The 13312-nt window shown below is 43.3% G+C and overlaps 1 protein-coding gene across 2 annotated transcripts in view; it reads right to left on the bottom strand.

The window, feature by feature from the left end:
* snx10b (sorting nexin 10b) overlaps positions 1-13312 on the bottom strand; it is a 60595-nt gene that overhangs the window by 28570 nt on the left and 18713 nt on the right. For both annotated transcript variants that reach the window (XM_041185180.1, XM_041185182.1), the window contains exon 2: positions 2285-2330. In XM_041185180.1, the coding sequence (XP_041041114.1) occupies positions 2285-2314 (30 nt within the window). In that variant the 5' untranslated portion in view covers positions 2315-2330. The remainder of the gene's footprint in view (positions 1-2284; positions 2331-13312) is intronic.

Below are 13312 nucleotides of genomic sequence, written 5' to 3'. Positions count from 1 at the left end.
TACTTGCATACCAAACAGCATAAGCAATAAGCAACAGACAGAGCTAAGCTATTCCACAAGCAACGGATCAGATCTAAGTTTTGCAGCCCTGTTGCATCCAGTCGTGAATAATTAAACAACTCATTGGAGGTGGTGACTCCACAAATATCTCCATCCTCAATGATGGAAGAGCCCAGCACATCAGTGCAAAAGGTAAGGCTGAAGCATTTACAACGATCTTCAGTTAGAAGTGCCGAGTGGATGATCCAACTTGGCCTCCTCCAGAGGTCCCCAGCATCACAGATGCCAGTCTTCAGCCAATTCGATTCACACCACGTGATATCAAGAAATGGATGAAGGCACTGGATACTGAAAAGGCTATGGGCCCTGACAATATTCCGGCAATGGTACTGAAGACTTGTGTTCCAGAACGTGCCGCACCCCTAGCCAAACTGTTCTAGTACAGCCACAACACTGGTGTCTACCTAGCAATGCGGAAAATTGCCCAGGTATGTTCTGTACGCAAAAAACAGGACAAATTCAACCCGATTAAGTACAACCCCATCAGTCTACTCTGGATCATCAATAAAGTGAGGGAAGAGGTCAGCAACAGTGCTATCAAGTGGCACTTGTTAGCAATAACCTGCTTACTGACAACCAGTTTGGGTTTCACCAGGGCCACTCAGCTCCCGACCTCATTACAGCTTTGGTTCAAACATGGACAAAAGAGCTGAACTCCAGAGGTGAGGCGAGTGTGACTGCCTTTGACATCAAGGCAGCATTTGACTGAGCGTGGCATCAAGGAGCCCTAGCAAAACTGGAGTCAATGGGAAATCGGGGGGGGGGGGGGGGGGGGGGTGGTGAAACTCTCCATTGGTTGGAGTCATACCTAGCACAAAGGAAGATGATTATGGTTGTTGGAGGTCAATCATCTAAGTTCCAGGACAACATTGCAGGAGTTCCTCAGGGGAGTGTCCTAGGCCCAACCATCTTCAGCTGCTTCAATGATCTTCCTTTCATCATAAAGTCAGAAATGGGGATGTTCACTGATGATTGCACAACGTTCAGCACCATTCGCAACTGCTCAGATACCAAAGCAGTCCATGTCCAAATCCAGCAAGACCTGGACAATATCCAGGCTTGGGCTGACAAGTGGCAAGTAACAGTCATGCCACACAAATACCAGACAATGACCATCGCCAACAAGAGAGAACCTAGCCATTGCCCCTTGACATTCAATGGCATTACCATTGCTGAATACTCCACTATCCTGGGGGTTACCATTGACAAGAAATTGAGCTGAACTAGCCATATAAATACTGTGGCTACACAGGAGGTCAGAGCCTACGACTTCTTTGCCGAGTAACTCACTTCCTGGCTCCCCAAAGCCTGTCCACAGTCTACCAGGCGCAAGTCAGAGTGTGATGGAATACTCTCCACTTGCAGCTCCAACAGCTCTCAAGAAACTTGACACCAACAAGGACAAAACAGCCCGCTTGATTGGTGCCTCTTCTACAACATTTACTCCTTCCACCACCGACGCACAGTAGCAGCAGTGTGTACCATCTACAAGATATACTGTAGGAACTCACCAAGCCTCTTTAGGCAACACCTTTTTATCCCATGACCACTACCATCTAGAAGGACAAGGGCAGCAGACACATGGGAACACCGCACCTGAAGTTCCCCTCCAAGCCACACACCATCCTGACCTTGGAAATATATCGCCATTCCTTCACTGTCGCTGGGTCAAAATCCTGGAACTCCCTTCCTAACAGCACTGTGTGTGTACCTACACCACATGGACTGCTGTGGTTCAAGAAGGCAGCTCACCACCACCTTCTCAAGGGCAATTAGGGACAGGCAATAAATGCTGACCCAGCCAGCGACACCCACATCTGTAAATTAATTTTAAAAATGAACTTTTCCTCTTGTTTGCTTGCGGAGACAATAAAGGGCAACAATTTCTGTTGTGGCCAACAGAGTTTTGAGTATGAACGTGGACAATGCTGTTATCACTAGATATTTAAAACTCATTACCCAAAAGGTGCAGAAAGACAGAGGATGCCCTGACATGCCTTAAATGCAGCATTCCTCTCAGTACTTGCACCCAGAAGAGGTCAAAGTGAACCTTGCCTGCAACTCTCATCCTATTGGGCATCACAAAATGACCTTCACAATCCCCATGAATTCTTATCATACACAAAACAGTGAATACAAATTCTAGTTTAGAAGAAATCCACAAACTTGCCAAGGTTTCAAAGTCATTAAAAGAAAGAAATTTGGTGCCATTTATACTCCTTACCTTTCTTTTGTCCTTTATTGTTTGTTCCATTGCTCCAAGTGAAAGCCTAGTTGGGAAATACATATACAATTATTTTTTAATTCCTGGGTATGTTATGTAGAATAAAAAAAGACTAAATGCACACAACACTTCAATATTTAGCTAGGCTACACCAAAGCTGCAATTGTTGTTGCCTTACTAAAGCGCCATGATTTCACATCAGCTCAGATCAGGGGGGAAGCAGTGGTGTAGTAGTATTGTCACTGGAAAAGTAATCCAGAGACTCCGGGTAATGCTCTGGGATCCCAAGTTCCCACCACAGCAAATGGAGGAGTTTGAATTCAATAAAAATCTGGAATTAAAAGTCTAATGACCACCAGGAAACCATTGTCGCTTGTCGTAAAAACCTATTTGGTTCACTAATGCCCTTTAGGAAAGGAAACATGCTGTCTTTACCTGGTCTGGACTACATGTGACTCTAGACCCACAGCAATGCAGTTGACTCTTAAATGCCCTCTGAAACGGTCTAGCAGATCACTCAGTTGTCCTTAGACACCCACCTTCAAAACCCACTACCATCTAGAAGGACAAGGGCAGCAGACACATGTGACCATCACCACCTGGAAGTACCCCTCCAAGCCACACGCCATCCTACCTTGGAAATATATTGCTGTTCCTTTACTGTCACTGGGTCAAAATCCTGGAACTCCCTCCCTAACAGCACTGTGGGTGTACCTACACCACATGGACTGCAGTGGTTCAAGATGGCAGCTCGCCACCACCTTCTCAAGGACAGTTAGGGATGGGCAATAAATGCTGGCCAATAAATGCTGGCCTAGCCAGCAACACCCACATCCCATGAATGAATAAAAAAAATAAAAGCATAAAACCTTTAACAGATGATTAGGTCAAAATTGTGCTCGTCCACTGCAACAGTTGCAGTGGCACATGAAGCATTAATTATTTGACAAACTGGGCAAGTCTTTTATTGGAATTCCAAGAGTTGATGCATAGAAAATGTACACACAGGAACACTAGGCTTGGATTAAGTATCCTATTCTCATTTTCAAATCCCTCCATGGCCTTACACCACTATCTTTAATCTCCTCCAACCCATCAAGAACAAAGTGCTACTGCAATTCTGGCCTCTAGTGCATCCCATATTTATTTTGCCCCTCTATTCATGACCATGCCTTCAGCTGTCTGGACCCAAAGCTCTGAAATTCACCCGCCCTAAACCTCTCTCCATCTCAGACTCTCCTTAAACCTTAACAGTAATCAAACTTTTGGTCACCTGTCCTAATATCTTGTGGCTCAATATCCATTAACACTCCTGCCAAGTGCCTTGGGATGTTTTACAATGTTAAAGTTACTATGCAAATACAAGTTATTATTTCTGGAATCCAATGAACCTCCAGTTTGCAGCTCTTATAATTTCATTTCCATGGGCTGCTTAAGTTTCATGGCATCAATGGAATATTCCTGCATAATTTCAGTTAAATTTAGCATCTCAGAAAAGTCCTCTAAAATTTAAATGATCTTTTCAAAGTTTTAAAGCACTCAAAGTGGAATTGTCACACCTTCGGGATCTACAAAGTATCATATGTGTCTATCTGCTGAGAATACACAATGTTTTGCGCTTTAAAGGATTTTGGGATGTCCTCAGGCTGTGAAAGGCACTAAATATGTACAAAACCATGTATTAGCATGTTCTTGTTGCATACTAATAGATACCACAATAATATCTTTTTCTTTGGTAGCTGTCGGTCATTGAGGTTAGGGCAGTGGATATTCATGAATGGGTTAGTATTTGCAGGAGGTTCGCCACTGAGAAAAGTTTGAAAATCACATTTTTAAAAAAAAAAGTTATAGTCCATAAATTGGCAGTCTATCTTTAACTGGCTTAATGTAAAATTAACAATACTTGCGTTAATTCAACCATGATAATCATTGGTTAATTTATTTTTTTTTTTACAGCAGATTTTACTCTATTACTACCATAATCTGTGCTATTTTTGCCAGTATGTGTGATTAAGAATGAGACTGCACTGCAAAAGGATGAAGCATCACCTCCACCCACCACACCCCCATGCTCCCCCCCACTCAGACAAAGCAGGACAAAACAAACAGTCCCCTACAGAGGTTGGAGAATGGGAACTTTTCTTTTAAAAGGATAATTCTATGCCATTATTAAAAAAATCAGTATTGTTGAAGATCACTTCTAATTGACTATTTCTGGAGAACATGGATTCCATTGCTTGAATGGGAAATTTACAACAGGCAGAATAGATCTCAGACCTATTAGAACAGCCTACAGCTGTTAACCCACTTTATTTTGCCACTGTGGTAACCAGCACAAGCTGAGTGTCCAGGCATTGTTTCTGCTGATAAAGGGAGATATGAAAACATTCTATTAGATTGCATTTCAGAATTTTCTGATTCTGTCCGAGTCAATACTTAACATTGATGTCTCTTCATTGGCATTTCTCAATATCAAAATATCCACAGAATCTTAACTGCACAGAAGAAGGCCATTTAGTCCATCATGTCTGCACTGGCTCTCCAAATGAGCATTATGACCTAGTTCCATTGCCCTGCCTTTTCCCAGTACCCTTGCACATTGCTTCTATTCAAATAATCATCTAATGCCATCTTGAATGCCTGGATGGAACCTGCCTCCACCACACTTCCAGGCAGTGCGTTCCAGATCCAAACCACTCATTGTGTGAAAAAGTTTTTTCTCATGTCACACTTGCTTCTTTTGCAAATCACTTTAAATCTGTGCCCTCTCATTCTTGATCCTTTTACGAGTGGGAGGAGCTTTTCCCTATCTACTCTGTCCATCACCCTCATTATTTTGAGCATCTCTATCAAATCTCTCAGCCTTCTTCTCTTCAAGGAGAACGGTCCCAACCTTTCCAATCTATCCTCATAGCTGAAATTTCTCATCCCTGGAGCATTCTTATAAACCTCTTCTGCACTCTCTCCATTGCGTTCACATACTTCCTATATTATGGTGCCCAGAGCTGTACATAATATTCCAGCTGAAATCCCATGTAGATTTTCTAATATTTCATTGTACAGAAGAGGATTTACAATTTTAGACTATTGAATGTTCCAGTAATGTGCTTCAAGTAAGGAAATCTGCCATCTTTATCGAGTCTGGCCTACATGTGACTTCAGATCCACAGCGATGTAGTTGACTCAACTGCCCTCTGAAATGGCCAAGCAGGGCTTTCAATTCAAGGGCAATTAAGGATGGACAACAAATGCTGGCCTTGCAAATAAGTTTTGTTATTCTAAGCTGTGTCTTAGTACTTCTGATCAAAATCTACTCTAGTGTCTCTGAAATAATGAGGAGTTGGGCAGAATGTAGGGTCTCTGAACCCAATCTGGATGGGGTAGGGTGTCCTTATGAACCAGCAAGGTGAAGTCTCATTGTAGGACAGTGACAGAACATTTTATTTTTTCATGGGATTGGCCCCTCATGAGAGAAAAGCAAATTTAGAAGCAAGTTCTATTCTTGGAATTCTTAGGGTTACATCAGCCCACAATCTGCTGTCAAAATAACAGCAAGTCTAATAACTCATAACTGTTATTTATGTGCAAATGCTATAGTCACTTGGGGTGATGGCAGATGCACAGTTAAACACTGAAAACAAATGTTGCTGTTGTTCCATCATAAGCTATGTAAAAATGGCATTGCATTGTCTGGCTCACATTTGAAATACATTGAATAGCATGAAATTACTGGATTTGGATGTTAGATACAAGCAAACTAAACTAACTGTGTCATGCCCAGTACAGGCATGAAGATATTACAAAGTTTAAAGCTGTATTTTAAAATGGACACAACAGCTTTTAAGGTGGCTGGCAACACATAATGTGAGTTTGGCAATATCAGCTCCAGACAGACCTGAAACTCAAACAAATGCCTAATTAAAATACGGACAATCACAGCCACATGTGAAATTCACAAATCTCTAAGGACAAACTGTCAACAGAACAAGACTATCACCTACAAAAACAAAAATAGCTGGAAAAACCCTGCAGGTCCCAAAGCATCCGCAGAGAGAAACACAGTCAACGTTTCGAGTCCGTATGACCCTTCATCAGAACGAAAGAAATATAGAAATGTGGTGAAATATAAGCTGGTTGAGGGGATGGGACAGGTAGAGCTGGATAGAGGACAAGTGATAGGTGGAGGCAAAGAAGAGACAAAAGGACAAAGGGGTGTTGACGGCAGTGATATTAACTAAGAAATGTGCTAATGGTGACATTAAGGGTAGAAAGCAGGACGAGTATGGTACAGATAGCCCTAGTGGGGGTTGGTGGGGGGGTGAGGATCGAAATAGGCAAAAAGGTGGAGATGAAACAATGGATGGAAATACATTTAAAAATAATGGAAATTAGGTGGGAAAAGAAAAATATATTAAAAAATAATTATTGGAAAAGGGGGGGGATCGGAAAGAGAGTGGGGATGGAGGAAAGTTCATGATCTGAAGGTGTTGAACTCAATGTTAAGTCCGGAAGGCTGTAAAGTGCCTAATCGGAAGATGAGGTGCTGTTCCTCCAGTTTGTGTTGAGCTTCACTGGAACATTGCAGCAGGCCAAGGATGGACACATGGGCATGAGAGCAGGGTGGTGTGTTGAAATGGCAAGCGACGGGGAGGACTGGGTCATGTTATCACCTATCAGCCCATTCACCTTTCTACTTCACCCTGGGCCACAGAGACATCAAAACTTGATGCATTTTCCTAAAAAGGCATTCAAAAAAAGAGCCGTGCAAATGGAATGGGTCAGTTACAGAAACCTTGGCTGTCTCAAAACTCTCCAAGTGTGAAAGGCTCCAGTCAGCCCAACCCACCAACTCTTTTAGGAGGACAGCTTTGGACTCATCATATCTCACATGGTTAAGATAGCCACATTTATTATGTATTCTTTTCGAAACTATCAGCAGAAGCTATTCTGATCAGAAACACCATGACAGATACCATCAGAAACACCAACTAAGCCATTAAACCATCGAACAAGCAAAGCAACTTCAGAGCCAAGGTATTATACAGCTATACCTTGAAACTGGGGGAAGGCCTCTCCCCACGCCCAACCTGTTGCATCTTCAAGTTCACCTGAGAGCAGACCTGCTGGCAATTCAACTACAAGACGTTTCACAACTCACTGAGAATCCTCTGCTTTACAAGAGCTCCATTTCAGGCAAAGTATTAATTCATCTAAGAAACTAAAGGCCTGTTTTGAAAGAGACTGAAATAAGTACTACTTACAATCATATTGCTTTTTTGCTTCTTCTGTATCTAATCTTTGTTATGTTCGTTAATGCGTGTGAGATGTTGCATTTAAACCTCCAGGACAAGTGTGTGATAATAAATAATCTTCTTTATTTTTAAATTCATAAAGTTTGCTCCTGGAAATTATTTAAATTGGGACAAATGACTGAGGTCAGAAAACACACCAACTTCAGACATAAGAACAGTTTGATTGGACAATAAGAAAACACAAACTCTGTCTGTGACAACAGAAAGATAATTCTTGTCCATTTCAATCCAAATACCTTTTAAATAACATGATGAGTTTTAATTACTGACAATCAACCACTCTGGCATGAAGTCTCATTCCTTCAGATTGTGAATTGCTGGATTTTTTTTTAAAATAACTTATCCTTTGTCTTTTTTCTTTCTCTTAAACCTTCTCTTCTTTTCCCCCCTTCTCTATTGCTGGTTCTGTACAGTACCAGAGTTGACATTGATGTTATCCACTTTGACTTACAGTCTCTCCAAACCTAGCACTGATCATTTCATAATCTTTCAATCATTTTAGTTACGGAAATACGCAGCCGTGTGCTCTGTTCACTCATGTCCAAGATGTCCCGTTTCCGTCACTGAAACATCATTGGTTCATGCTTTCAGGGCCTTGCCATACAAAAGCTTTAAAAATCTAAAAATGCAAGGGGATGTCTAAAAATTAATGTAATTGGCTTACCACAGCAAATACCAAGCCCAATGCTACAGGATGTTGCTAGGAGTGACAAAACGATACTCAGTGAAGAGCAGTGAAGTAAAGCTAGTTCACTGATGAAATAACAGAATTCTGAACTTACCTAGTACAAAAAATGAGGACAACTGAAACAGTCAAAGGGTGGTTTTACAATAAGAGTGCCATTGACCTATGGTATAAATATCTCTATGTTGCAATAGGTTTAGGAATTTAATGTCAAGTTAAGGCGCCTGATTAATGTAAACACAGGGAGCAGCCCTGTGTGTTATACAGCAGCACCCAGCTTCTGCACAGAGCTCAGAAGCGGGAAAGCTTAGAGAGTTCACTTTTCTAAATATGAACTAGCATTTAAGAGCCTTTGAACAAAATTCTCCTGTAATAAACTTGGGTGCAGGGCTGGTTTCTTGTAAGAAACAGTAAACTTTATTTATAGAACTCCCGATGAAGCTACATGCTTATTCCAAGACCAAGTCGAGAAAGCCCTGCCCCTAAGATTTCCCCGTGCTTAGGACTGATTTGTCTGTACAGTCAAATGATCCCCATATTGGTAATAAAAGATTTGGCTTACAATTACTACATCTCCTACAAAAAAGCAGCCTTGTTAAGGGCAAAATTTTAGCTGAGATAATTGTCAGAACGGATTAGTAAGCAAACAGGAGCATACAGCTACAGAAAGCAGCAAAATGTAACTGAAAATGTAACTGTACAATCAAAGCAGTCATGTTACTTCATACAGAAAAATAAAAGATCATTAAACTAGCCATGCAAGTTTATTGTAATGCTGTGCCACAGTTAATTTACAAGAAGCCACATACAACTTAACAAATCTAATGCAAAGTCAGTGATGTTCTGGCCAATTAGCAAATATGGAAATGCGATGGCATGACTAAAAAGTCTGGAATTTAAAATTCTGGAACAAGTTGAGCCGGTTAAGACTTCTCAAAAGAACTGATGCAGTCAGATACAATAACTGTTAAAAAGTGACAGATGCGGGCTGCTCCACTTAAGGACTTGGCATAGTAGCCAAGCACAGTATACCAATAGACACCTACTCAATTATATATCCACTGTGGAAAAGATCCTGTCTCACTTCATGATAAAATTTGTGGTGGGTTAGATAAAACGGAGAAGGCAATTAAAGAGGTCAAAAACTGAACCAGTAAAATCAACAGTCTGGCAACAGAAGTCAAGCAAACAGAGAGTGAGAATATGTCTGAACTTTAGAGGTTTAAATAATGTAATAGGAAGAGAATATCAGACCATAAAGAAAGCAATGTCTGTCTTTGCATCAAGTATGTTAAAGGTTTTATCAATTGCTATTAGTGGCTATCGGCAGGGACAATAGGATGGAGGTTCAAAGTTGGGCACCTTTAATAGTCATTTTGACAGATGTGTACATACGAGAGGCCTGTTGGATCAGCCCCAGGTTCAGAAACATTCTAACACAATATTTACTGGGCTGGCCAGAGGGAAGGATTTTTGCTCCAAACATGATGAATTTTTAAGCTCCATTTTTTTTTCCTTAAATTATTATTCCAACTCAGAACCAGCTAATTAACAGGTAGAGATCCTGTCGAGCCAGGAACATTCCCAAAGAAGCTATAGCCCAAGAGAAGGTCGCACACATAGGGGTCAGGTTGGGGATCATCAGGGTAGCTTGGGGAAGGGAGCAGTCCTCCTCCTGGCTCATAAACAGTGCAAGATAAGCACCACTTCTTCCACTCAGCAGTCTCCATCTCTCTTTAGCTGCCAGGTTTTCCCAGCCAACCAGCCTTGAAGCTGGAAGCTGATAAAATCCAAGGCATATTAAATCTTTAAATGCTACCTCCTGGAAGCAGTCCGTTTCCCATCTACCACCCATTAAAACTGGAAGGTCAAAATGGCTTTTAAAAGTCTCATTCCTGGATCCAACCTCAGCATCTGACCTAACCCAAATCCATCTATTTTTATAGAGGTCAAAATAACCCCATAATGTCCGATTCTAGTAGGGCACCGAATGAGTAGAAGTTACTATCGATAATGTCCATTTGGGGACACAATAAAAAAGACAATCATCCCAGATTTGCACCAAGTACTGTGGAGCAGGTGGGTAAAACAACATTGGAGAGAGTGTGAGCAGGACACATGGCACCACGTGGAATGTATGTGTGGTGAGCGGAGCCATGGACAGGATGAGGGCATGAGCTCAAGAGGGTATGAGCCTGATAGAGATCTGAGGGAGCATGTGAAAAGCTGCTATTGCAGCCAACGGGTAAAACCCCCCAGAACCTATTCCCGCCCTCTGGGCCCCTCCCATCCTCACCAGACACCTCAGCCAGCACACCGTGCCCCCCCCGCCCCGGCTTAGTCCCTCCCCTTCCTGATTCCCTCACTTCTTCCTCCAGCTTTACTCCTTCCCTCTTCCCAACTCCTTCCCCCCTCCGCACTCCCTTCCCCCCTCCGCACTCCCTTCCCCCCTCCGCACTCCCTTCCCCCCTCCGCACTCCCTTCCCCCCTCCGCACTCCCTTCCCCCCTCCGCACTCCCTTCCCCCCTCCGCACTCCCTTCCCCCCTCCGCACTCCCTTCCCCCCTCCGCACTCCCTTCCCCCCTCCGCACTCCCTTCCCCCCTCCGCACTCCCTTCCCCCCTCCGCACTCCCTTCCCCCCTCCGCACTCCCTTCCCCCCTCCGCACTCCCTTCCCCCCTCCGCACTCCCTTCCCCCTCCGCACTCCCTTCCCCCTCCGCACTCCCTTCCCCCTCCGCACTCCCTTCCCCCTCCGCACTCCCTTCCCCCTCCGCACTCCCTTCCCCCTCCGCACTCCCTTCCCCCTCCGCACTCCCTTCCCCCTCCGCACTCCCTTCCCCCTCCGCACTCCCTTCCCCCTCCGCACTCCCTCCCTTACACCTTCTATCCCCTCACACCTACCTACCCAATTGCCATCTTCTCCCGCATTACCCGCTCCTACCCCGTGCTCCATCCCCCTCTCCCAACCTCACAACCCACCGACACCTACATTACCCCCCCCCAAACACCTTCATTGCCTCCCAACCTCATCCACCACCAACACCTTCATTACCCCCTTCTAACCTCACCCCCGATCAACACCTTCATTCCCCCCTCGACACCTTGTCCTCTCCCAGTCGATGCTAGACCTTCCTCGCCCATCATCATTCGTTGTGAGCATCAAAGGTGACTTTCCAATGAGCTGCTTCAGAGCACAGCCATGTCCATGAGAATCCACCCAACGTGCCACGGTCACTCCTCCAGGGTTCTGTTACTGTCGGGCTCCAGCATCTTCTGCGCCTCAGATGTCTGCGATGTGAAAAAGGCCTTGGCAGGTAAGTCCCAACTTCTGCACATCACATTTGTCAATAACTGTTCTGCACTGCCGAGTTTTCCTGCCAATGTGGGCTTATGAAATCCACTTGAAATAGACATTTTCAGGGAGAGATTTTGCAGCGTCTGGTTACTGAAATCCCAGTGCTATGACCAATTCAAGAAGTTTCAGCATTGATGCTTGCAGTTCAGGAATAAGTTCAGTATTATTCCAGAAGGAACAAATCATACCAGCTGCCTCATAATCAATAATTCCAATTTCATACAGGTATGCTCAGTGAGGCAAAAAATTGCAACTGCTATATTTGGGAATTAAAAAATGTAACCATTATGTATATGCAAGAAATTGTGACAGGTTGTAAATCTGGCGACAACTATGCAATTCTTCACAAAACCAAACCAAGACTCTAGAGCGTGTTACTTAAGCTGCAAAAGTAAACAGTAGAAAGCAAGAAAAGAGAGCAAGTTGACTTCAAAACTATTTGAAACCAACGGCACATGTGGCAAAGATGATCAAATGACTGTGTTCACAGTAATCAGTTCACCGGTATTATCACCAAGACAAGATGAAATGATGAACAGAAAAAGGCTAATCATTACGAAAATTGAAATCCCTATTCTGGCAACCATTTGAGGCTCATAACCAGATATCATTTCAAATGCTGGAGCAAAATACACATAAACACACCTTATTAAAAAAATTCTCAGGATGGCATACAATATGGGCCCTACAAAGGCCAGTTGGGGAGGAGGAAAAAGGGCGCAGGGAGTTGTTTAGACTTTCTTCTTAGAGCTGCCTAGCAATTATGGCAAGAACATTACCTTCCACTTTTCAGCGCAAGTCTGGGGCTTGTTTAAATCCTATTGCAAACTGCATGACTACTTCATTAACAGAGCAGTTGTGAATGGCACTGAATACAATCAGTGACTAGGTCCACTCCTCATCTTGTGACAGAGGGAAGGTTACTGAAGCAGCTGAAGATGGCAGGGCCAGGGGCAATGTCCTAAATACTCCTGCCATAATGTCTTTGGGTTTCAATGATTGGTCTCCGATGACCATTAGCACTTTCTTATGCAGCAGGTATGATTGCAACCACTGGAAGGTTTTCCACCATCTGTTTTGATTGGGCCCCTTAGTGCGCCTTTGATGAATTGCTACCTTAAAGGTCAGGACAACTGTTCTCACTTTTCCTCTGGTATTCAGCTTTTGATCAAGGACTTGAACGAGTTAAGGAACCACATTGTTCTAACTGATCATCAGCAAACTAATTATTGAGGAGTTGATGTTACCTAACAACACTGCAGATTACTTCCATCACTTTGCTAATGATTGTGAGGAGGCCGATTAAGAGAGTCATGCCTGGATTAGATTTGTCATTATGACATACCTGAGTAATTTTCCACATTGGTAGATTCATCATAACTGCAATGGAAATAGTTTGGTAGTGGATCTGACGAGTTACGGTGCACAAAATCTTCAGCATGACCGCCATCTGCAACAAGTGTTCTCAGCTAATTCTAATAGTCATGTGAAGTGAACTAAATTGGTTGGCCATTGGCATCTATAAGGGCAAGGACCTCCTGAGGAGATCACCTACTTGACACTTTTGGCTGAAGGCACTTACAAAACATTCCAACCTTGTCTCTTGCATTCATGTGCCTTGCTCAGCCACAGTTGAGATGGGGATGTTTATGGAGTTTCCTCTGCCAGTTAGCTGC

This window comes from Carcharodon carcharias, chromosome 3 (genome assembly GCF_017639515.1).
Source record: "Carcharodon carcharias isolate sCarCar2 chromosome 3, sCarCar2.pri, whole genome shotgun sequence".
NCBI lineage: Eukaryota > Metazoa > Chordata > Chondrichthyes > Lamniformes > Lamnidae > Carcharodon > Carcharodon carcharias.
Note: the sequence above shows the minus strand (reverse complement) of the source record. Positions and strands in the feature narration are given on the sequence as shown.